The 24,732-nt window shown below is 49.2% G+C and overlaps 2 protein-coding genes and 1 long non-coding RNA gene across 10 annotated transcripts in view; 2 read left to right on the top strand and 1 right to left on the bottom strand.

The window, feature by feature from the left end:
• The first annotated feature begins 7,925 nt into the window (after positions 1-7,925).
• On the top strand, positions 7,926-14,224 carry Egr2 (early growth response 2). Of its 3 annotated transcripts, none has more exons than XM_038343439.1 (3): positions 7,926-8,024; positions 10,574-10,682; positions 12,012-14,224. In XM_038343439.1, the coding sequence occupies exons 1-3, from the start codon at positions 7,926-7,928 to the stop codon at positions 13,247-13,249; spliced, it is 1,446 nt and encodes a 481-aa protein (XP_038199367.1). In that variant the 3' UTR covers positions 13,250-14,224. The 3 variants fall into 3 exon arrangements, with proteins under 3 accessions (XP_038199367.1, XP_038199368.1, XP_041911642.1); XM_038343440.1 differs by lacking the exon at positions 7,926-8,024 and adding an exon at positions 10,393-10,473; XM_042055708.1 differs by lacking the exon at positions 7,926-8,024 and having other exon boundaries at positions 10,514-10,682.
• Positions 14,225-16,601: 2,377 nt separating this feature from the next.
• Positions 16,602-20,740, bottom strand: Ado (2-aminoethanethiol dioxygenase). Its single transcript, XM_038342267.1, has one exon. It carries the CDS (start codon positions 20,614-20,616, stop codon positions 19,846-19,848), a length of 771 nt encoding a protein of 256 aa, XP_038198195.1. The 5' UTR covers positions 20,617-20,740; the 3' UTR covers positions 16,602-19,845.
• An 892-nt stretch (positions 20,741-21,632) lies between these two features.
• Positions 21,633-24,732, top strand: part of LOC119822151 — a 32,253-nt gene continuing 29,153 nt past the window's right edge. For 4 of the 6 annotated variants that reach the window (XR_005286723.1, XR_005286726.1, XR_005286724.1 and 1 more), the window contains exon 1: positions 21,633-22,131. This is a non-coding gene — a long non-coding RNA (uncharacterized LOC119822151). Of the gene's footprint in view, positions 23,955-24,732 lie in introns of all 6 variants that reach the window. The other 2 variants (XR_005286728.1, XR_005286725.1) reach the window with 2 other exon arrangements.

The following is a 24,732-nucleotide window of genomic DNA, read 5'->3' on the forward strand; positions in this document are numbered from 1 at the left end:
CAGATGACAGTCTCCTCTGATTGCGCCACGGGAAGATAACATAAGAGGGTGGCAATCCCTGAGTCAGTGCCAGCCTCATAAAAGTGGGACAAGCAAAGACTCCAGTGGATGGAACCGAGGAGCGGAGAGACCTAGGCTTGTCTCCGGTGACCTCTGAGGCTGAGATCTGACTGGCTGTGGGCTGTTCCTCACCTTTATGGTGTACTAGTTCTCGCCACGGTGTGTAGCAGGATACTGGGGTAGGAACAGGGTCAGTCACTGCTGTGGAGAAGCAAACACATGACCTAAATGATAACTGGCCACTCGCCACCCTAGTGTCTCAGGCATTGCACAAGCACTCACGACCTTCCCAACCAGTACTCAGACTCCCATTTCACAGACTGAAACTCAAGTTCAGCATCCGGGGCCGTGGTGGAGAATGTGACCTCTGCTCCCTCTCTAGCTGGGTGACCCTGGGTAAGTCACCTGATTTCTCTGGGGTTCACTTGGCTTCTCAGGGCAGAGGGAAGGTGAACATGGCTTGTTAATATCCATATACTGTACATCTGAAAAGAAGCCACGTGGGAGAAAGGGGCTTAGAATGGGTCGAGTAGCATCTAAAACATACTATTAGGCTTTCCAATAGTGGGAAGCCTGGGCAGTCAGGAAACTCATCAAGATGTTGCTTTAGATAGGAAATGGATCAAAAGCCCCAAATCCCAAGACTGACTCTGAGAACTGAGATTCTGTCCATAGGGAACAGAAAAGGCCAACGGCGATAGTCCGGTCTATGACTGGTTCTTGCATCATTGTGAGTAAGTCCTTTCAAGTCTCCCAAGGAGAAAACAAAATAAAATTTATAATGAAAAGGGGGTGTAGTCTATCTCTGAGGAATGCCTTGTGAGAGTAGACACCGGAATGAGTTATCAAAGCAAGTCTGGTATTCTTCCTCCAATGGCCTTAGGAGAGATACCTACCCAAGTGTGGGTGGTTTAAATGGGTTGCTGGCTGAAGCCAAGGGGAAGACGCTGCAAACTGAATCTTCCCTTTTTTGGTTTCTCGAAGAAACCCACAAGAACTTCCAAAGAGCTTTGTTCACGGATACTTCCCAAGCCTTTTATTAAGTTAAGTACACACGGAGGGTGCTTGGTAAATAGCCATTGAAGAGTTGGAGGGGCACAGTGCGTGTGTCTGAATGTTTGGAAGAGCAACAAGCCTGTGTCCCTGTACTCACTTGTTCTGGCTCACCGGCCCACTTATCCACATCCCCTTAACACGAACCTTGGAGACAGTGAGTCAAGTGTACTGAGGCTTAAATATTGCTGTGCAGCTTTTCCCTGAGCACACATGAACACACACATGTAGACACATTCACACATACACACTCATATATACATACACACACTCATATATACATACACACACATGCACATATACACACACAGCTTCCTATGGACAGGTAAACTTGTCATTATTTGCAGACACAGGGTGACAAAATCCCTGTGTAATAGAACACAGTACCCTGTAAAGGCCCTGTTCATCCCTAGTGTTTCTGAGTTAAGAGATGTGGGGGCCAAATCAACCACTTAGCCATGTCTTCAGTGTTCTTTCATGAGAGGCAATCAGAGAAAACGATCTAAAGTGCTCTTATTTTTTTTCCCCTTTCAAAGCTCCCATGGGCTGTTGCCCAAAAAATCCTGTTTATTAAAAGCAAGCAAAGGGCCGGACGTCACCAGTTCCCAGGGGTAGCCACTGCCTGTGTGCTTCTAAGACCATAGATGAAGATTGTCCTGTGAGTAGGAGATGACCCCCGCGAAACCACAATAGCCTATCAGGTTCAGCGTCCCCAGAGCAGAAACACACAGTTTTGTCAATTGCTGGCCGTCAACTGGCAGTGCGACTGTGTGTCTAGACTGGCTTTAGCATCAAGAGAAGCAAGAGAGACAGATGCTAATCCCCCTTATCTGGGGAACCCCCCTTCTGCAGCATGAAAAGGATCTGGGCCGCCCCTTAATGTGAGGAGGGGGAAGAGCACTTGGAAGGAACCTTGGGATTGGTAAGCAAGCAGGTCCAATTCAACCAAAGACCCCCCCCCTTTTCTATCCTAGAACCAGCTAGGCTTCCTTCCCTGCCTTCATCTATATTCGTCCCTGCAGCCCAGCAACCAGACTGCCTGACAGCAGCTAGAGATCTCCCACAATGCCCTAGCCAAAAGCAGTAGAGTCAGATACACCAGTCCCCATCTTAAAAGATGAGAAAACAGAGGCTCGGAGAAGGAGGTGGCATATTTAGTTACACAGGCTAGGTGGGGTAAGTACTGGGAACTATGGGGTTAGACTGCTTGGGTTCATAGCTTGACTACTACCAATGAATCAGGACAGGGAGTTGGGCTTTAGTGACTTGGTTCCTGCACCTTTAAAGTAAAAAAACTTGTGATATCTGCTTCATCAAGTGGTGGGCAGAACAAACGCCATGAGGCACCATCAGTACCAGCATGCTTAGCACTCTCTGGCGCGCAATGATACAAACCACTATTATTATTATTATTATTATTTGTTTTATTGCAAGCATCCTTGCTATGGGCAGACAGCCAACAGCGCAGGTTCTAACTGACTGCTTTCCCCTTTCTCCAGCTTTGCCCTGAGTTCCCAGGCTCTTGCATTTCCTCCTCACACCATCTTCTCCCTTCTCCCTCTGTCCTCCACCCTGTTCCCATTCACAAAGTCCCTGGCCACCTGGGCTGCTTGCTGTTAGTGTCACAGCAGGCGGGCGGGAATGCCCTGCCTGCTTATCCTGCTTATCTTCCTGGCTCATGAGTAAGAAGTACCAAGAACCATGAGAATGAAGCCTGTCTACCGTGGAGTGATGTGGTGTGATATCAGGAAGCACAGCTGGCTTCTCCTTGGATCAACCATCAACTCCAAAAAATACCATTAGCAAGCGACAGAAGAGGAACTGGGACGAGGTCTCTGGAGTCCTTGCTCTGGGTCCTTTGCATCCATCAGGTTCTCTGCCTCTGGGGAGCAAAATCAGGAAAGAAAGAAATGACATAGGTCTGGTCTTAGTGGTCTTCTCTGCTGGTGGCCACGACATTCACAGTGGTCTCTATACTGACTGCTCAGGATGGCAGCTCAGAGATGGGTGGCTTTTACTCTTTCAAAGAGGCTCCTGGGGGGTCCCTGGCTTGCTCTGAAGTCTGGTATCTCCAAGGGAAACTGTTTTACATAGCAGGCAGGAAGACCAGCAGAACTAATTAAGAGTTATCTATGAGGTCTCTCTCGCTGCCTGGAAGACACTCTGTTCCCATCCAGAACCCTGCTGGCTGGAACACAGACAGCAATCATACTTTTGGATTCAGGTGACTTTCATAGTTTAGAGAAAATGGTAGCATAGAAAACATGTGGAAAGATCACAGAGGACAAATCCACAGGCCATACTAAGACGAAGAATGCCCCTTACAGAAAACTTAAATTCACTATACATTCCAGGCTGGCACGAAACTTGGCGTCTTCCTGCCTCGGCCTCCCGAGTCTGAGATTACAGGCATGCACTCCTGGTCTCCTAAACTTGCGATCACTTTGCTATCTCCACTTTTCCTTGAAGAACAAAGCAGCTGTCATGCATTTTGATCCTTCAGGGGGAAATGTGTATGTTAGCTAGGTCTCTTTAAATGTGTAACTGGGCTTTCTGAGCTTAGATGTTTTTCAAAAGGTATAATTTCCTTTAAACTATATTGCAAAGACTTCTACCTCTGGGCTTCCCTTTCTTCCTCACAACCCAAGCACGAGCCTTCTCAGTAATGGTGTCTTCATTATTCTTGGAAGCAGAAACTCAGAATTTGGGAGAAATACTGTGAATCCTTCCTTCCTCAATATTTGAAGAAAAGCTGTTCTGCTTTTATCTGATGTGGGTTGTGTACCACATGAACTCAGAACACAGCTTTGGGAACAGAGCAGAAGAGTTTGTATTCTGGTTCTGTGTCTTTTGGGAATGACTGCTGCGAGTCATGTAAGCCCTTCTCAGCCTTCATACCCCCCTCATCTAAGAAATAGGGAAGAATAGCTGTGTCTTTCAAGTTGGTTCTGCAGAATACAGTGTTGAATTTAGAATGATAAAGTTGGGCCTGGTGCATAGCATTCGGTAACAGAAACAATTTAATAACTAGCAATTATTGGATGTTTACTATTCACCAATAGCATGCTGCCAGCTTCAAGTTACTATGTTTAATCATCTCAATAACTCAATGGTCATTTCATTCACTTTCTTGATGAAGAGATGAGGACAGAGCATCTGTGGAAGGTGTTAAAGTCTGCACAGCAAGGGAGTGGCAACATTAAAATTGAGTGAGAGACCAGTACCGATCATCTTAACCATAATAAATGGTGACATTCTTGGTGAGGTTATTCAGTTGGAATACAAGAATATTTGTATTTAAATGCTGTGGAACAATTGCTTCGTTCCACATAAACATAAACCCCAAATTTTAATAAACATAAAATCAAAAGTTTCATGAGTCAGATATTAGTTGGAAAAAGAAAAGAATGACTTCCCATAACCTGGCAATAGGAGCAGGCTAGTAAAATAAAACATGAACGGTTAGTTGTAATGACCTTCATTTTTCTTTTGCTCGTAGACAATACATTGACTATATAAGATGAGAGATTAAAACATGTAAAAGCACACACCGAGATGATCTGGGAGGAGGGTTTGGATCTGAACTCTTAGGACCAGATGGACATACTGTCATTTGTTAAGCTGGGCCCTGGGTTGAAGTGCACCTGTCTTAAACGATCGTGCACTTGGATACTTTCATTTGCCTGTTATGTTTTTGTTGTTATTATTGTTTTTTTTAACCAGGGATAGTAAGGCGACCTGGAGATCTGACATGCCGTCTCTCTGCTGCACCTCCGCACACTTTCATTTTATACAGGACAAAACTCACACTGCCTGTCCTGTCCTCGTTGACAACCGAGGAATGTATTTCATTACAACTGTCGCGGAGACACGATACTGATGCCAGTGTTTCTGTATATTCTCTGGGATGAAACTTCCCTGGCAAGTTCTTATTCTTCTGCAGAAACTGAGTGGCAAGAAAACCCCCTCTCAAATGTAAAAACAAACAAAAACAAACAAAAACCTGCAATGCCACTGTCATGTTTCAGGGAACAAAAATGAAAGAGGAGCATTATAGAGATGAAACCGCTCGAGAGTACTCCCAAGACAGCCAGCTGGATCGGCTACTATCAGCCTCAATGCCAGGCACGTAAGATGACCTAGAATGTCTACCCACACTGGATCTTCTCTATACAAATGCACCTTGCTTTCTCCGCCTTTCACCCGCTCTCTTCTCTGACACATTGTCCCCACAGATCTTTCGCCCAATCCTTGCATGTCCTTCGGATCTGCGACTTGTGAAGTCCTCAGCTAATAAACTCCACTGAAAGCAAATACATTCACTGTGATGATGGGGTTGCATGGTGTGCCAGGCAAGCCCCATGGGGTTTGGGAACTGGCCCTGGCTGTAGGCACCCATTATAGCCCCTAGAGTTTATGACAGTGCTGGAAACAGGGTAGATCTTCAAGAAATATTTTTGGAGATTCTGATCATCCATTTCTTTTTTTTTTTTCTTTTTTCTTTTTTTGTTTTTTCGAGACAGGGTTTCTCTGTAGCTTTTTTAGAGCCTGTCCTGGAACTAGCTCTTGTAGACCAGGCTGGCCTCGAACTCACAGAGATCCGCCTGCCTCTGCCTCCCGAGTGCTGGGATTAAAGGCGTGCGCCACCACCGCCCGGCTGACCATCCATTTCTTGAGCCAGCACTGGCACATCTACAAAATGCAGTCCTAAGGATCTTCCCCTGTCCATATTATTTATGCAGTGACACTTCTCAGCTTAGCCTTTACAGTTGCATCGGCCATGACCTGAGGTAGGTTGCAGTGAGATACTGGGCACAGGGAAGTATTTCCCAGCTTCCCCCACCCATCAGGAGATCTCTCTAATGATTGTGCAGCTAGCAATCATCTGGTTTGCAAAGGCAGCAGGCTCGGTGCCATCTGAATTGGCCATCCAGTCCGTGCTTGTGCCGACAGTTCAGAGAGATTCTAACATGACCGTGCCTCCCCCTCCACCAGCAGTTAGAGCTGGGATGAAGATGACATCACAGAAGAGGGAGCATGTGAAGGTTTCCAAACATGTTCCTTTGCACATCAAAATGCATGTGGTAAATTATTTGACATGTCTCCTGCGTAGCTGTCATCCTGATACCACACTGTGAATGGCAGTTGCAAGACTGGAAGAAAAGTCGAGAACCACTCAGACAGGGCATTCCTTAGGACCTGCCAGCTGTCTTCTCCCAGTGGCCCATAGGCCCCCTCACCTCCACCCCAGGAGCGAGCCTGAGGCAGAGAAGCCTCTCTGCTTCTCTATTTTTCTCCTATACTTTTCCTCCTCTGGACAAAGCAAAATAGAGCCTGGCGGCAAGTGGCTCTTCTTGATTCCATATGTTTTGGAGTCTCTCGTTTACATGGGCAATTTGTCAACTTTTTTTTAAAGAGTCATTTGTTTGTTGTATTTTTCTCTAAACCCTTAAAGTTCAAATGCTTCAAAGTAGGGACCCTGGTTTCACCTTTGTATTCCACTCCCACATCTCTGGTCTCTTCCTTGCCTCAGCCCAGACTCAACACCCCTGCCTTCCTCTTAACCCTCCTTGCCTCCAGGAAGGATACTGTGGGGTTGGGTTCTCTTAAGATAGCAGCATTAATATGCTGGTTTAGTGCCAGCCTGGTCATTCCTTCCATCACGCATGTCTACAGAGTCTCTACATTTAAATTCTCCATCTATGGGGGTCCATCTGTAACAACCCCCTCTCGCTTGCCTTTAGCCTTCTTGACTTCAGCTTTGCTTTCCTCTGAAATGCCAAAGAAAGATGGAATTGATGAAGACAGTGAGTTCTCCCCTAATGGGGTGAGCCAGGCTTTCAACACTCAACCTTGGGACTTTCCGACGACGTTGTGAGCTCCCCACATAGTGACCAGTGGAAAGAGCCTTGGATTCTGAACCCGGAGGAGGTAGCAGGTTTGAAAGGAACCAGTCACCAGCTGTGTGACTTTAGGCAAGTGCTCAAGGTTTTCTAAACTCATCTGTCTACGCGGTGGCTGGTTTGAAATATGTGCTCTTGATTTTTGTTCCATTATCTAAGCTGCCCATATTTAAGGGTTTATACTTAAAGGGACACTCTTTAAAAAGGGCTGGGAGGAGAGGAAGAGAGAGGGAAAGAAGAATGTAAAGGCAAGGCTATTAGAGGCCATCACAGACACATTCCCTATGGATGTTCTGGAAGGGCTGAGAGAGTGACTGGCTCCGGCACCCTCCGGAACCTGGCCTGCCAGGTCTTGGGCAACTAGCTTTTGCTACCTCTTGCCCCCTCCCCCATGATGTTGCTCTCCAACAGCTGGATCCAGCGAAGCTCTTAAGGGAGGTGAGAGTTCTTGGAAGGCTTGGCTTCCATAGCGGTGCCCCGCTCCCACGCTCCCCCTTTCTAGACTCCTCAATGGTGCGAACCCCCTGTTTCACCACCACTGACCTCCTGCGCGAAGGTTGGTAGCGGCAATCCGCCAGCATCCCGCACTCCAGCTCTACCCTTGTTGGGCGTCCTGCCCTCGGCTGGCTGCCTTCTCCTCGCTCTCTCTGCCGCCCGGGAGCTCCCCCTCCGGGCGGAGCACAGCAGCAGCCTGCGGGGTTGGCGACATAGCTGGTAAGAGGGGCGGCTGCTGCAATCCTCCCGCCCACGTGCACCGACGGCAGCGAAGCACCAGCAGTCGCCAGGCCCGCGCCTGCCGCGGGTGGGTGCTTCACCTCTGGGGTTGGTGGGGGACCGTAACCCGAGTCCCACCGCCGGGACCTCTATTTGCATAACCCGACCCCCCTTTCTTCTCGGACCAGGCTGGAGATGAGAGTCGGGCTCCCTTCCGAGGCGTCGTCTTGCCTGTGGTCAGCGCGGGGGCCGCGGGACCGGCAGGAGCGCAGGCGGAGCGGGCTGGCGCACGTGGTAAGAACGCTGCTTTCTATTTCTTCCTTTTCCCCCAGCTTCGGAACAAGGCTTTGCAGGGGTTTTGCAGAGGGTGGGACACCTATAGAAGTTCCACCCTCGATGAACTTTCCCTTTGAATTTGATCCCCAATCGGAAAGAAGAGCGCGCACAGCGCGATCGAGAAACTTTCCCATATTCGCTTTTGGGCATTTGAAGTCAGGGCGATGGCCATTCCCGGGAGAACAACTTTCGCGGTTGGCATGGGGAGAAAAGAGCTGCTCGGAAAGCGGCACCGAGAGGGCTCCTGGTGGTCTTGGGGCTCCCCTGATCACCGTATTCCTGGCCGGGCAGGAGCGAGCGCGCTGCGGCCGTGGACACCGCAGGTGATCGCCGGGAGAGCGCCTGCAGCGCTGCTCTCCATCCACGGCGTGGCGCCGTGGCTCCTGCCCGCCCGGGTATCCTCGCTGCTCCGGGTAGGGGGGCAAGAAAGAGAACCGCGGGGCTCGCGTCCGATCCCTCCCCTGCCCGACTTTGGAGCTGAGAAGGATAGGGCGCTAAGATCCTAGCCCGCATCCAAGATCCCAGGCTAGGCAGGTCGCGAAGCCCGGTGTTTGGGAACCGGCCGCGCAGCGGGAGCGCTTCTGGAGGGGGCTGTTTGGGAGGTGGGAGCCGAGTGCCCAGAGAGCCCTCTGAAAAGTTTTTGGGAATTTGACAGTAAGGATTCTACTGGAAGGGTTTGCTTATTATTTGTTTGTTTGTTTATTTGCCAAGGGGAACATGTGTTGGGTCACCGTGACTCGAACCTGTGCCATTTGTTGTCTCTCAGCACCGAGCAGGTTCCAAGCAAAGGAGATGAATACTATTCCTGGGGTAGACCTTAGGCTCGACTAGTAGGATGCACCCCCGGAAAAGTGTATACACGGGGTAGGGGGAGGCTTGGTGGCTGCAGACTGGGAGGGCTTGTGAAGGTGAGGACAGTGTCTTCTCAGGCTGCCTTGTCTGATGTCTGGATACCCTGTTGGTAGGCAGGCACACAAGCGCGCTGTCAAGAGGGAGGCGTGTGGTGTGTAGCGTAAGGTGTGTGAGTGGGTGTGTAACAGGGTAGCGGAGGAGGGAGAGTGTAGCGGAAGTGGAGGGTGTGTGTGTGTGAGTGTGTGCTTGTGTGTGTGCGTGCACGCGCGTCGGGCAGGGTGAGTGTCCAAGCCTCCATCTGGTCGCCCCCACGCAACGGACCGCCCAGACACGCCGGGAAGGGCGCCCGCACTGTGCAGCAGCTGGAGGAGGGGCGGGGAGCGCGCGGGCAGAGGAAGGGGGTGCCTCTGGCAGAGGATCTCTCGAAGCTCCCGCAGTTCTTCGGCCCCATACTCTACTCTAACCTCTACCCTTAAGGTGCCTAAAATACTTAAACAAATAAACAACCCAGACCTGTTCCGTTTTCGCTCCAGTATAAATAGCACAGACTTTCCAAAAAAGCAAGACCGCATTCACTCTTATCGCCAGACACTACTTTCCACAGTGTAATTCAGAAAAAGGCAGTCAGCTTCCGTGAATGCGGCTAGCTTTTTTTTTCTTTTGCTTTCTTTCTTCTTCTTCTTTTTTTTTTTTTCTCTGTCTCTTTTTTGCTTGCGGTTTTGAGCTGCCAAGAAAGTGAAGGAGGGGTTTGACTGTAGTGTCTCGGCTCCGCTCGGTTTCTTTCCGAAGTTTAATTTTCCGGAATGGCTCCCAAACAAGGGCCGGGGAGGCGGAGCCGCCACTACCGGATCTTCTCCTTTTTTGGAAAGTCTCGGCGAACCGGAATTCCTCCCCGCCCCAAGAGACAGAGCTGCCACCTCGGCCCGCGCGTTCTCCCGCGGCGACAGCGCCGGGGTCGGCGATCGAGCCCTCCCCTCGCTGAACTCAGCAACCCGGAGTCCAGGCTGCAATGGGGGCCGAGAGCCCCAGACCCCGGCGGGTGTCCACCGGCGGCGAACCGTTCCGGGGGGGGGGGGGGGGAGTTCGGTGGAGCCCGCGCTGCCAAGCCCGTATGCAAATTAGCCATGTGACCGCAAAGGCTGCCTGGCCCAGCCCTGTTCCTCAGTCCATATATGGGCAGCGACGTCACGGGTTTTGAAAACCTGCCCATAAATACTCGGAGCCTAACACTTTCCGTCTGAGAGAGCAGCGATTGATAAATAGCTGGGCGAGGGGGACACACTGACTGTTATAATAACACTACACCAGCAACTCCTGGCTCCCCAACAGCCGGATCACAGGCAGGAGAGAGTCAGTGGCCCATAGCTATTTTTCTTCTTAAGAAGCCAACAACTTGCTTGCTAGTTTTATATCGGTTAGATTTTTTTCTTTCTTTTCTTTTTCTTTTTTTTTTTTGCGTGTGGTGGTGGTCTTTACTAAGTGTGGAGGGCAAAAGGAGATACCAACCCAGGCTCAGTCCAACCCCTCTCCAAAAACGGCTTCTCTGGCACTCCAGGTAGCGAGGGAGTTGGGTCTCCAGGTTGTGCGAGGAGCAAATGATGACCGCCAAGGCCGTAGACAAAATCCCAGTAACTCTCAGTGGTTTTATGCACCAGCTGCCTGACAGCCTCTACCCGGTGGAAGACCTCGCCGCCTCGTCGGTGACCATCTTCCCCAATGCTGAACTGGGAGCCCCCTTTGACCAGATGAACGGAGTGGCTGGAGGTAAGCCGCGTGTCCTCTTTGGAGCTGGTGGGTGGGGAGCGGTGGGTGTGCGGGACTTGGAGGGGAGAATGGGGACCTGAGGTGGTGGAGGGCGCTGACCACACTGACTCTGAAGACTGGAAGTGAGTGCAGGAGGAGCGGGAGAGAACAGGGACTAGAGCGCCGAGATGTGTGCGCCTAGAGATGCACCTGGTCACCAAAAGGAACTGGCATGCTTGCGGCCCTCTGCGCGCCCAACTGGGCGCAGGGCTCAAGACACACCCTTACTGGGCTGCCAGGCTGGAAGCAAGTCCACTGGCCTGACTCTGCGCTTCTGGGATAGGGTTAAAGTAATGGGAAAGTTGGGGAGTCCGGGGAAGAGCTGCGCGTCTGGAGAGCCAAGTGGCAGGGGAGCGCTGAGGAAGCGCGCGTGTAGCGCTCTCTGGGCAGAGCCCACTCCGGGAGGGCTCGGAGCTCTTTTCGCTTCTGGTGCGGCTGAGAGGCACCACCCCACTTGCCTATCGCCCCAAAGTGAAGGGGGATAGCGGAGCAGGGCAAGCAGCGGGAAGTGGCCCTGAGACTGCCGAGGGCGGCCAGCGCAGGCATCAGTGTGCGTCAGGCTCGGCGGCGATGCTGTGTAAAGTCGTCCTCAGTAGCCCCCGCGCCTTCTTCCAAGCCCAGTCTCTAGTCTTGGGCTGGGGCGGGGACGCGCGGGTGTCGGGCCAGGCTGAGGATCTTGGGAGGGAAGGGAAACCTAGACTCCTTCCTCCGCAGCCTGGGTTCCCACTGGCAGTCGTCAGCTGAAGCGCAGCGGGAGAGGGAGGGGGAGATGGCACCAGGAATTAGCAGCGGGAACATCACCCACCCACTTACCCGTTCTGGGGTTCCCCTCTCCCGCGACTGGCACTTTCTCAGTATCGCCTGGGATTGGTCGGATCTTGAGTGGTGTCTGTACCGTTGCCTCGGTGGTGGAACCACAAGGCAAAAAAGCACTGGGAAAGGACCGAGGCAGATGGGAAATTGTTTGATATTGTTGCTATTATTGGGTGTTTTTATTGGGGACTATAGTCACAGATGGCTGAGGGACGGAGGGGAGGGGCACGTCCTACTTTCTTGGAGACAGTTTTTACGTCTCAGGCGCTGGCTAACGTCTTACTGTCTCCAAGCCTCAGTTTCCCTACCTGTTGGATGTTGTTCTATCCCTATATTGTTGGAATCCTGAAACGAGGACGGCCGTGTGCGTGCGTGGTGTGTGTGTGTGTGCGCGCGCGCGCGCGCGCGCGTGTGTGTGAATTGGCACTTGGCTGCGTTTTCATTGTTCCACCTCTTTCCTGCCTTTTCCTTCCCCAGATGGCATGATCAACATTGACATGACTGGAGAGAAGAGGCCCTTGGAGCTTCCATATCCTAGTAGCTTTGCTCCCATCTCTGCGCCTAGAAACCAGACCTTCACTTACATGGGCAAATTCTCCATTGACCCCCAGTACCCCGGTGCCAGTTGCTACCCAGAAGGCATCATCAATATTGTGAGTGCGGGCATCTTGCAAGGGGTCACCCCTCCAGCTTCAACCACAACCTCATCCAGCGTCACCTCTGCCTCCCCCAACCCATTGGCCACAGGACCCCTGGGCGTGTGTACCATGTCCCAGACCCAACCTGAATTGGATCATCTCTACTCTCCTCCACCACCTCCTCCTCCGTATACGGGCTGTACAGGAGATCTCTACCAGGACCCTTCGGCGTTCCTGTCACCACCCACCACTTCCACCTCCTCTCTGGCCTACCAGCCACCTCCTTCCTACCCATCCCCCAAGCCAGCCATGGACCCAGGTCTCATTCCTATGATCCCGGAGTATCCTGGCTTTTTTCCGTCTCCGTGCCAGAGAGATCCACACGGTGCTGCTGGCCCGGATCGAAAGCCGTTTCCCTGCCCTCTGGACTCCCTGCGGGTCCCCCCTCCGCTCACTCCACTCTCTACCATCCGTAATTTTACTCTGGGGGGTCCCAGTGCTGGAGTCACGGGACCAGGGGCAAGTGGAGGCAGTGAGGGACCCCGACTGCCTGGCAGTGGCTCTGCAGCGGTATCTACTACTCCCTATAACCCGCATCACCTGCCATTGCGGCCCATCCTGCGGCCTCGAAAGTACCCGAACAGGCCCAGCAAGACACCAGTTCACGAAAGGCCCTATCCCTGTCCTGCAGAAGGCTGTGACAGGCGCTTCTCACGCTCGGATGAGCTGACCCGGCATATCCGAATCCACACGGGCCACAAACCCTTCCAGTGTCGGATCTGCATGCGAAACTTCAGCAGAAGTGACCACCTCACCACCCACATCCGCACCCACACCGGGGAGAAGCCGTTCGCCTGTGACTATTGTGGCCGCAAGTTTGCCAGGAGTGACGAAAGGAAGCGCCACACCAAGATCCACCTTCGGCAGAAGGAGCGGAAGAGCAGTGCCCCCTCCTCGTCTGTGTCTGCCCAGCCTTCAGCCTCTGGTCCTGGGGGCTCACAGGCGGGAGGCAGCCTATGCGGTAACAGCACCATTGGAGGACCACTGGCCTGCACCTCTCGGACCAGGACACCATGAGATGAAGCTCCGGCGGACACACCCAGGTCCCAGAGGCCCTGCGTCCACTTGAGCTGCACAACACTATCACCCATCCCTGTCCCTTCCTGTGATCCTGGGCAAAGGACCTTGATGGAGCCCGGCCCTGCCCCTACCCCTTGCCAGACACAGGGCCCTCCTAAAATTTAGGCCATTTTACTCTCTTAGGGGAGTTGACTGCCACTCCAAGCAATGGGGAGCCAAGAAGAGGGCTGGGTGAGGGCCCTTGGACTAGAAGGCTGTGGTCTGATCCTGACTGAGAGACATCTCATTAGGTTTTGCTAGTCCTTCCCTTATTTTGACCCTGGATGCCAGAGTTGTTCTGAGACCTTTTCTACAATAGGTTGGGAGATGCTGATTCCTTTGAGTGAGGACAGCAAAAAAGACTAAGGAAAACTGACATTGCACTTTATGGCTTGGAACTGATTTGGGGGAAGCTGTCCAGTGAGAGGAGCCCGGTTTCGGCTTTGGCACTCCAGGGCCTAGAACAGTGAATTGAAGGGTATCTAGCCACCTCAACCCTTAAGCAATATGTACTAAAAACTCAGAGAATGGAAGTGCAATGACGGGAGGGACAAAGCAATATTGGCTCCTTTTTGTTGAAAAACAAAGGTTATTTTTTTTCAGTGTATATCCATTCAGATTTTGTGTATTTTTGATGTGCACTGTTCACTCCGAGTCCTGAACCTTCGGGGGGAAAATGTAAAGCATTTATGATCTCTTGAAATGAGTCAAAGGTTAACTTATTTAAAGGGGGATGTACATAGGGTGCATGCAGTTGTGCTGGAAGTGTCCTCTGTGCCTTGTGTGATGTGGACAGTGTTACAGGGTCTGCATGTATGCAGGAGGCCTTACTATGGAAAAAAGAAATCATTTCCTGGGTTGAAGTATGGCTGTATATTTCTGCCTATTAATATTTGGAATTTTTTTAGAAAGTATATTTTTGTATGCTCTGTTTTGTGACTTAAAAAGTGTTACCTTTGTAGTCAAATTTCAGATGAGACTGTGCATAATGTCACGCAGCTGATTTGTTTACTAGCTCTTAATAGTTGTGGAAAAAATAAACAATCTATTCTAACATAAAACCACTAACTGGAGTTCAGATAATGGATGGTTTATGACTATGGTGTAAATAAATACTTTTCAACAATATCTTTTGCTGCAGAAGTCATTTACGAGGCACCTACTGGGTGGAACTGAAACAGCTCTTCTCGCCTGTGAACTATGGCCATAAGACCACTCTGGGGGGGAGGGGCTAGCATAGGACCTCCATGCTGCCTTGCTAGCCTGTGGACACCAAGTCTCACTCTAGTCTGCATTCTTAAGCCATAGCTAGTTTTCAGGGATTTCCCCCTTGAATCAGTGTAAAAGCCTCCTGACTCATTGTTCCGTCCCCTGTAACAGCCTATAGCTTCTCTCTGCTCCTGAGTGGGCTCCGGAAAATAAACACTTACAAACAAGTGCCTACTTGGAGATGACAGCCTCAGAGCTGCGTTCAGAACTCTGACCACGGACAGCCTGGGGCTCAGTCGAGTTGTGGCTTTGAGGAAAGTGTGGCGGCATGGTCAAATTGGAAATGACTTTTGGGTTTCCAGGATTAATCTTATGACCACAGAAAACTTTTTCAGAGAGCTATCATTCTTTCAGATCAAAATTGCTCAGACATTGCTGATGACAACATTAATGGGTGGTTGCAGGAATTACCCCAGGACTCATTTCTCTCCAGTCCCGGCTTTTCAGATGACTGGCCATATTTGGAAGGATCATTTGTCACAAGTTTGGTGGATCTAGAAGTGATTCTCAAAATAGCTTGCTAGGTAAGATAGGTGAACACCAACTTGCCAAACTCCAATGCAATCTAAACTTAGTAAGTAGCCTCCTCCAAGATACCAGAGAACGGTTTGCAAAGTAATACAGTGTAAGGTTTCTTCTTCTGGGAACCTTTTGTGATTTGGTTATAAACACAAAACAAGAATCGTATGAAGCAAAAAGATTGTCTTTGTTATTAGCATCTTTACTCTGAGAATTAGCGCCTAAATACTTAGTGTCCAGTCACCAACTCAGTCTCATCAGGAAAGCTGCCCTTGCTTCTGTTTTACCTTTATCCCCACTTCAAGGATACAGAAACTTCTTCCCAGAACTCCTAAATAGAAATTTCTAAACCTGAGCATGGGATGTTTTCTCTGTCTTATAATTTCCCACTGAATTCAGCTTGCCAACTCTCAAGAGTATTGGCACTGTTTATCCACTGTTGGCAACTATAAAGCACATTATGGCTACTTCTAAACAAAATACTTCTCTTCCGAGGAACATTATTTAAGGATGTAGTACACCTACATTTTTTAGTTTTTAACTATCTTCCCAAACTTTAATTTTACAGCATCTCCAATCAAGACCACCTAAGTCTTGTTTTTAAAAGCAAGGGTGAACGATATTTAAAGAAAACAAAAAGAACTCCCCATGCTACACACATGGGTTGTGTGATCAGTTTCACATTGGTGTGGTGGCAAACCTCACCAACAAGCCAGGCTCGTGGCTTTGACCCCCGGAGTATCACGCAGCAGACCAGCCAGCATATCTTTAACCAGGGTTCTCAGCTTCAAAGTGTTCAGCTCAATTTTCAATGCGTTTTAAAGTTTGCCCAAGAAATCAGCACAGAAAGGCAAGTTTGGTTCCTTTAATCTCTTCCCCCTGTACTTTAAGGGATAATACTGTAAATGTTTCAGCTTGTTTTGTGGAGAGGGATTCCTTAGAGTCATGCCTCTGTGATGGTTTGGTTTGTATGAACTGTTGATTAAGCCTAACGCTCTCAAGCCAGGTTATTGAATTTCCATATTCTAACTAATGTGATCAAGGTAAATTATTTTATAAACGTTTCTCAACTGTTGTAAAACTTCAGTGTATGTGGATGTGGGTAGGTGCAGACACCTGAAACGCTGCCAGTTCAAACCACCATCAAATTCATAAGGAAAGACCAAGAGATGAAAATACTTAAAGCTATTTTTTTGTTTAGGATAAAAGTTAACTTTGTTTTCTTGTTATTTTCTTTAGGTTAAATACAAAAGTGGCCTTTCTGTGTTACAGCAAAATAGTGCAATTAGACATTAAGTATTCTCAGATGTGTTTTTAGTCATCGTGTTCCACAGACCTCTCTCAGGAAAATAAAGTAATTTTAAGTTTATATCATTTCTTGGTCTTTGGAAATCTGTAGGTAACTGGCTTTTGGCACGATACGTTATGAAATAAACTGTGAGCTTTTAACAATAATTAAAATATAGTTATTGTAGGTAATGTTTCCCTTTTCCACTTTGTAATAACCAACATTATTTCCACATAATTTTTAACATGCCTTTATTTCCCATAAGTACACAGATTTTACCCAGAAACGTAAACACCCCTGCATTTAAAGCTTGGGTATCATTAACAAATTATCTTTCTTTGACAGCAGAAACCTCAGTGCAACAGACCAATGCGCATTTGGAACATGTGGATTCTATGACCCTAAGCTCTGAATTCAGGACTGCAAAATGCTGTCAGGATAGCTGAACAATGGCAGAGGTCTCAAGTGGGATGCATTGCTTCTCTTTGGGCAGGACAGCTAAAACAGGACTTATTTGCAGTCGGATTGGACAGAGTCCTCCCCAGATAGCAAAATCGAGGAACCTACAAGACAAGGCAAAGGGGGAATGAAAGGTGTACATGTTGATAGTGAGACTCTAGTCATGTTAAAAAGTCAGAGAACTCACTCTTATTGATAAAACACATTACTTAAAAGGCAGGCTTTTCCATTTAATCAGCAGCATTTGGTATTAAACCCATCGGTTCTCAAAAGAGTAGGAAGGTACAAACAATCTTACATCAATCAATATAACTGATCACTGATATAACTACGATATTTAAAAGTTTCAGAGTAGACAGACAGACAGTTTCTCATCCATGAGCTGCAGTTATTGCATTTATTATTCATCAGAAAAGTTAACTGACTAACACCACTGTGCTCATTGGTGTTCCCGGAGGGAAGAAGGTAACTTCTATCCCCGGGGTCTGGACCACAATCTACAGTGTAGACCTGTATGAAAACACAGTGGCAGCAGTCACAGCTAATAGTTTATGCATAGAAGTGCACATGTTGTCTTAGTAATGAGCAGATTCTTTCCATGGTGGCTCATGAAAACATGTTACAGTTTTCACTGGAAGTTTACTCAATGTATTAGGGAAACGACAGTTTCACTGTTCTTACTGAACGAATGAGGAACACAGTATTGCTGTTTTAGCCCAGAACAATTTCAGTTATTCTTTTGAAAAGCACCTTAGGTTTTTTCTTTCCAAATTGCTTATAATAAACCTTGAACAGCCCCCCCCCCTTCGTAATTGTAATAAAGGCCTTCATAATAATTTTTATTATTAGCCTAGTTCCAGGCTAGGTTTCTACAGGCTAGTTTAAAGTACCTCCAAGTATGCTGGAACAAACACATGACTTTCAATGATTTTTGTAAAAGAATCAACTTTTGCTACAATTCAAAAACTATATGTGGTTGAAAACTACACTCACTGCTGGTCTACGAAAAAAAATATTGTCAAGTTTAAAACCATCACTTGCTATCTAAATTTTAAATGAATGGCTCAAAAAGCTGCTTCACGGGGATCCAAAGTTATTTTAAACATTACGATGGGAAGCAACTTGAACTCCAGTAGCCCTGGTGGAAGTGCTTGGTGCTGGAGCTGTGTCAGAATTCCAACAGGTTTCATTTTTATTAAACAAAACAAAAAACCCACAAGCCACACCATCAATAATTTGCTTTTTCAGACCACTTTAACGACTGGGAACAAGTACCCTGTAAGCCTGGGTCTGTGTAACCTAGATACATGGAGTCAAAAGCAGCTTCCCTACCAGGTCAACGAACACTAGCTACCCTTGATAGTAAGACTCCATTTATTACAGATATTAGAATTCTGTGGCCACATGAGCAATCAAGAGGGCTTAGAAGACAGCTGGACACGTTTTATTTTTACAGTCTGTCTTTATGAAAAGGCCTGTGATAAAAAGGAACCCTATAAATAGTAAGAAGGGAGAACCAGTGCTCCATGGCCAAATGTTAGGGTGCCAACACGTTTGTAAACAAGGTAAAGGTACCCAGCCGGTGCTAATGCTGCAGACAGCTGCTAGTGTTTGCTCCAAGAGTTGGTACACACAGGTCTAATCTCCACTCTTGGTGCCCTAAAATGGCTAAATTCTCAACTGTCTATCCCATGTATCCATTACATAGCTCTGTATATATACACACACACACAAACATACATATACACACTTATGTTAGTGTCTCAGGTATTCAAGGATCCTCTCAAATTCACTATGCAGCCAAGCCTGACCTTTAACTTCTGATCCTCCTGCCTCCACTTCCTAATTGCTCGAGTTACAGGTGTGTGCCATACTGTTTTTATGTACTGCTGAGGACTGAGGTGAGGGCTTCTTGCCTGCTTGGCAGGCAGCCTACATCCAGAGCCACTCCCAGGGTATTGCAGGCCTTCTACCTCTTCCTGCAGGAAGGGACATCAGTAGCCAAGAGTGGTTCTTGTTTAAGGGAGGGCTAGGATATGACCAGCAGCAACACAGCTGGAACTGTGTTCCTGGGAGAATACAAAAAATGGTCAGAGTATCTGCCTCCACTTTCACAGGAAGATGCTGGAAGTAAATTGTATGGATTTCAACAGGTGGCGATGGGTTTTACATTCAGTTATTTGGAAGCAGAACAGATTCAGCTCCTGACTCTACTGTATCGTCTTTGAAGAACATTAAAAACAAAAGTCACTTGAGGATAATACAGTCTTTGCTTTAAAGGTGAATCCCCAACAACAGAACTGTTTTAACGGCAGATCTGGAGACTCAAGGGGAAGGTGACCTCAGGGAATGCTCATATGTGAATCTTACTAAAGGCTACCTGAGAACACCAAATGTGGCTACTAGGCCAGGGGAGGACAGAGCTCTTCCTCCAAGAGCGTGAACCGCAGTGCTGGAAAGACGTCTTTTCAGATCTACTCACTTTAGAAACTCGGTTTTGTATTTTTGCTTGTTTTTGTTTTGTTAAAACCGAACCAATGGCTTTAACTAAAAAACAATTCAAGGTCATGAACGGTCAGTAATAAATTATTAAGGAGCAAAATGTCCTTTGGGAAGAAGAGAAAACAAATCTTAGTCACCAAAGGGAGGAGGGGTTCAAAATATTTAGTGTATTTTGTAGAGCATGAGAAACAAGAATATTTTCATTATGGCTTTAGGATGGAAGCGCTTTAGGGTCCCCTGCCCCACTCCCTTAAATCAAAGCCTTGGTGGCAGTGCCAGTACCAGGAAGCGACCTAGCCTCCCGCTCGACCACCCCCATAACCGAGCCCGGTGGCTGTACTCCACTGGGCCGTACTCCCCAAGGTTGTCCAAGATGAGGCGCTGGTCAGTCCAGTAGATCCATCGCTCAAGGGAGGGGACAGAGAGAGGAGCCCTTATGGTAGGTCGTGGGCAGCCAGGCCTTTCTCGAGCCAGGCAGGGCACAACTTTGGCCCACCGTTCCCAGGTAGCGGGTGCTTCAAGGCAGAACCTTGGGGCCTGGGTAAGGTTCTCCCTCGCACCAGAAGTCATCGGCCTGTGGGGTCTCCAGAAGCCACACTTCTCGGGGAAGGTCGCAGGCAGAGCTGGAGGCCTCCTTGGGTCTGATGGGCTCCAGTACACGGTAATAGTGGCAGTCCCGGCCGTCGTCCGGGTCGTAGGGTGGGGCCAGGATGTCCAGGAAGGCGGCTGGCCCGTCCACCGCATCAATCTGGTGCAGGTTGTCCCGGTGTGGCGTGAGCATGCAGGGCCCGCTGGCCTCGGTGTACTCGGCTCGGGAGCGCAGCACGCCCGGCCGCACGGCCTCCCGCTCCCGGGGCTGCAGCGGCGGCTCGAACTGCTGCTCAGGCGGTGGCGCCCGCGGCCCCGCACCCGTGTCCACCTTGTCCATGCAGCTGATGCGTACCTTGCCGTAGAGCACCTTGAGCATGCCGTGCATGCCCGGGTGGTCGTGCAGCGGGATGCACGTGCCGCTCTTGAGCAGGAAGACGCCCAGGCTGAAGCCGTCGGTCTCGTAGATGTGCATGTAGGTGACCGGCGGGAGGTTGCGCGGCAGGGGCTGCGGCAGCGCTTTCCGCGGCGCGATGTTGAGGTCCTCGGCGCGCACCTGGGTCAGCAGGCTCTTCAGCTGGTTCAGGTTCTCGGGGAAGCCCGGCGCCGGGGCTTCGGAGCCCCCGGCGCCGCCGCGGAAGGTGAGGCACGCCTGGCGAGCGATGCGCTGGATCAGGGAGGCCATGTTGTCACGGGGCATGCTTGGCGCTTCCTGCGCGGCTCGCGGCCGGCCCGTTCCGCCTCTGCGCCGCCCCTTGCGGTTCCCGGCGGCCGCCACGGCTGCCCGCAGCCCCGCGCCAGGCGGGGAGGCCCCGCAACCACCGGCCGGCCGGGCGCGCGGGGCCGCTTTGCACTGTCGCCCCGCTAGCGCGCCAACGGCCGGGCGCTTGCCCGCGCGCGAAAGCGAGTGCGCAGGCGCACGGCCGCGGTCGTCACTCACGTTCCGGGCACAGGTAGGCGCCGCGCAGGCCGTGCCAGGCGCTGCCTCATGCGCAGAGCTCCATTCACGCGGCCCGCACCAACGACGATGGCCGGGCGGCGGCGGGCACACCGCAGGGCACGCTGGGATTTGTAGTCTGCGGCTGCGCCTGCGCGCCGCGCGAACGCACTCTGCCGAGCGGGGAAGCTAGAACTCTTAAGAACCGGCAGAAAGCAGGCCACTCGCTCTCCAGAGTCGTAGGGTGTTTTCTTGTGTGATAGAACTTCAACGATTCGGCCTGAGATATAGCCCTCTAACTACAACTCCCGGGATGCCCGCGGGCGGGGTGACGCACTTCCGGCAGCTGTCCGGGCTTCGCGGTGGAGGCGTTTCGCCGCTGGGAGGAACGGAGCAGGAGGGCTTTTAACCTTCTGGTGCCGCTAGGGCCTACAGGGTCATTCCGGGTCACCTTTGACCCTTGCCCCCTGGGAACGAGGCTGCTGGGTTAACCTCAGCTGCTCGTTGGCCGCGCTGTGTCCGCCGCGGAGGTCCGAGGATGGCGCTTCTGTGCTTTTCTGATTCTTAGGAGGTGAACGGGGTCGAGCATGTAAAGCGGTCTTTCTGCACAGCTGGGCCCAGCTGTTGTTTTCCCCGGGGCCTGATGACGCTGCTCCTTGACTCCCTGACAGCTGGGAGACTTCGAGAGGCCGTTTGCTAAGGCCAGGGTTCCCTAGACCAGTGGTTATCTATCCTGGGAGCGCCCGAGAAGCACCAGTTGAGGAGGAAAGGGCTTTTTTTTTTTTTTTTTTTGGTCCGTAGATTATCGTTGTCATTGAGAGATGAAGTCTTGTCATTGAGAGATGAAGTCTCTGGTGCCATGCAACCCTCGGGCCAGCTTTTGAAGTTATTTCACCGCCGAGTGATGAATTATATTCTCTGGACTTTTGGCAGACGTAGGTGGTGGCTGGAAAAAGGGAGACACTAGATACCACAAATTTAAACTTTTATCCTGAGTTTAGGATCCTCTTAGATTTTCAGAGCTAAACACGGGTTCCTTGTACATTTTTTAACTGCAGTGGCTTAGAAAATCCTCTCCAGTTAAACAGGCATTTTTTTTTTTTTTTAGTGAGTTATGTAACCTAGCCAATAAGTACAATATAGCAGGTACCTTGTTAAGTACATTAAATAACGAATGTTATCTTAGTTGACCCTCAGAGAAACTTACAAAGAATGAAGTAACGTTATTCTCCTCCTGTCCACGGGGCAAAACGTTGAGACTGCCCATGCAAAAGTGCTGTAAGTGTAACTGAATTAAATACAGTTTGAATTGGTGTAAATGGAACCAGGGGGACGCAAGCCCGTGTATTCTGTTGCTTACAAGCTGCGTGTCTTTTGACACATCCTACCCTTTCATGTCCTCAGTTTGTTCATTCATAGAATGCTGGTTCGGGTATAACCAGACTTCTTAACCACTTTTTTTTTTTCTTTCTTCATCCTAAGCCTCCGGTTAGCTTAAAAGGTGATTCTAGATGTTACACTTAAGCCCTGAAGTGAAGGATAGAATTCTGGTTGGGGGAATGCTGTCTGAAGTAGCTCTAGATTCAGCACCATTTGGGGGGCACTGGGAGATCTGTAAATGGTGAGCCAACTTGTAATAGTAGGTGGCCGTGAATGAGATCACCTGTTTGCTGCGTAAGAGAATCTTTGTGATTGCTTGGCCTTTAGAGGCCGTTGGTGTGCTGTTCTTAAATGCACCATCGAGGTTCACCGTGCGAGGAAATCCCAGGCTGCTTATTTGTAAAGTAAGGCGTGTTTAAAAGAAAGTCCTCTCTGCTTATTTACAAACACAGATTTCTACTGGCTGGTTTTACACATATTAAAGAGTAATTAGGGAGAGGCTTAGACTCCACAGAACATAGGCTTGAACAGCATACAGATGTGCTTGATTTATGTGTCCCTTCGTCAGAATTGTCTGCATTTATGTAAATGAAGCTAAGATTTAATCTGTAAATTGGCAAGGTAGGATAACACATGTAAATCACCATCGCAGCTTTGGGATCAAGTAACGACCACAGGACAATAGGGACTATTAAGATTTTCAATGGCTAAAGTTTCACTTTAAAGACCAATAGGCTTAGACATCCGGTGAGTACTGATGTGGATTGTGGCTTGTGTTTATCAGTTTCAGAGCAGAGCTTTGAAAAGTTCTTTTGTCGGTTTGAGCTGGTGATACCTCTGCTCAGGCCCTTGCTGTTCATTCTTTAGCTGAAGAGTTCACAGTTTCTAGATTACCTGCTAGGAAACTCTGGGGGTGTTTGTCCAACGTGCAGTTCCCAAATGACATCAAAATCTGTATCAGAATCTTTGTGTATTGAGGTTTTGGAGATCCAGTGAGGACCTGCAGGACATGTGGTACCTTACAGGTTACCAGCAGGCAACTTCATAGTTCCGTTTGATGCTGTTCTTTAGAGCTGCACTAAGGGAGGGTACTGGGCCCGAGGGAAGGTTTGAGAAGTGCCTTGCTTGTCTTCCGGTCCCACTGCCAGTAGCATAGACTGGGTGGGATTCTGTAATAATAACCTTTAAATACCTTTTATTTCTCATTTCTCCATCTTGCTGTAAGCAGAGTGATTACCAAAAGAAATGATAGCAAAGTCCAGGAAAATGCATGGCAGAAATATGTTCGGAGAAGTTTGGGGCACATGGGATATATTGTCAATAAATAGTATCTAGTGGGTACAAAATATTGCTCTAGGCATTAGAGGTTCAGCAAGGAATGGGGAGGGAAAGGTTTTATTTCTCAAGGAATTTACTCACATATATTGACCACATGATAATACCCAAATCCATACGTTCATGGTAGATGGATATGGGTCCTTTGGGAGGTAGGTAGATTAAGTGATGACTGTGCAGCCCCATGACAACATTGGTGTCTTTATGAGATGATGACAGCTGAGTTTGTGTGCTCCCTCTCTCTCACCATGTGATACCTACCTTCTGTCATGTGAGGATGTAGCAGGAAGGGCCTTGCCAGACGTCACCATAGACTTTCCAGCCTCCAGACCGTAAGGAATGACTCCATTTATAAATTCTTCAGCCTGGCACTGGTATAGCAGCAGGTAATAGACAAGGCAGTTTGCTCCAGAGTACAAAGACATGAATGTGAAATTTCTTACTGATGTAAACACATGAGACAATTGAAGAGGGTGATGGGATGGGATGGTGTTCGTGTGTGGTACTTTACTTCAGTTATTAGGAGTGATCAAGGGTAAGAACTGGGTGTGCCCCAAGTATCAAAAAATCAGCTACAGAAAAATATCAGAGCATGGCAGTTAAGAGTCTCAGTAGTTAAGCTCACTGGCTGCTCCTCCAGAGGACCTGGGTTCAATTCCCAGCACCCACATGATGGTTCACAGGGGATGTGACAGTCTCCTGTGGCCTTCAGGTACTGCAGTGCATGCATGTATCACACAGCATACATGCAGGCAAAGCACCCCTTCAATTAAATTTTTTTAAAAAATAAAATGGTGTCTGTGACTCAGATAAAAAGGTGCTTTCCAACTTAGGACAATTCTGTGTGCAAGAAAACAGTGCGGTGTCACTCTCCCAGAGTCCCTGAGAGTGTGCACCCAAGAACCTCTCATCTCAGGCTGCGTCCGTGGTGCTTGAGAAAATCATGTAACACAACAGCAAGTATCTCTAGTCCTGTGAGTCAACAGAGAAGTTGCTATAAGCTATTCATGCCACTCAGGATGTGTTAAGACACAGCCATGGCCTGACACACTATGACTGACCGAGTCAGGAAGAACCTGAGTCCTACCAAATAGGAAGGGAAGAGAAGTCTTCAGGGACATTGAGAGTTGGGGGTCTTGGGTGGTGATGATGTTGGAGAGATGG

Source organism: Arvicola amphibius, chromosome 9, assembly GCF_903992535.2.
Source record: "Arvicola amphibius chromosome 9, mArvAmp1.2, whole genome shotgun sequence".
Classification (NCBI taxonomy): Eukaryota; Metazoa; Chordata; class Mammalia; order Rodentia; family Cricetidae; genus Arvicola; species Arvicola amphibius.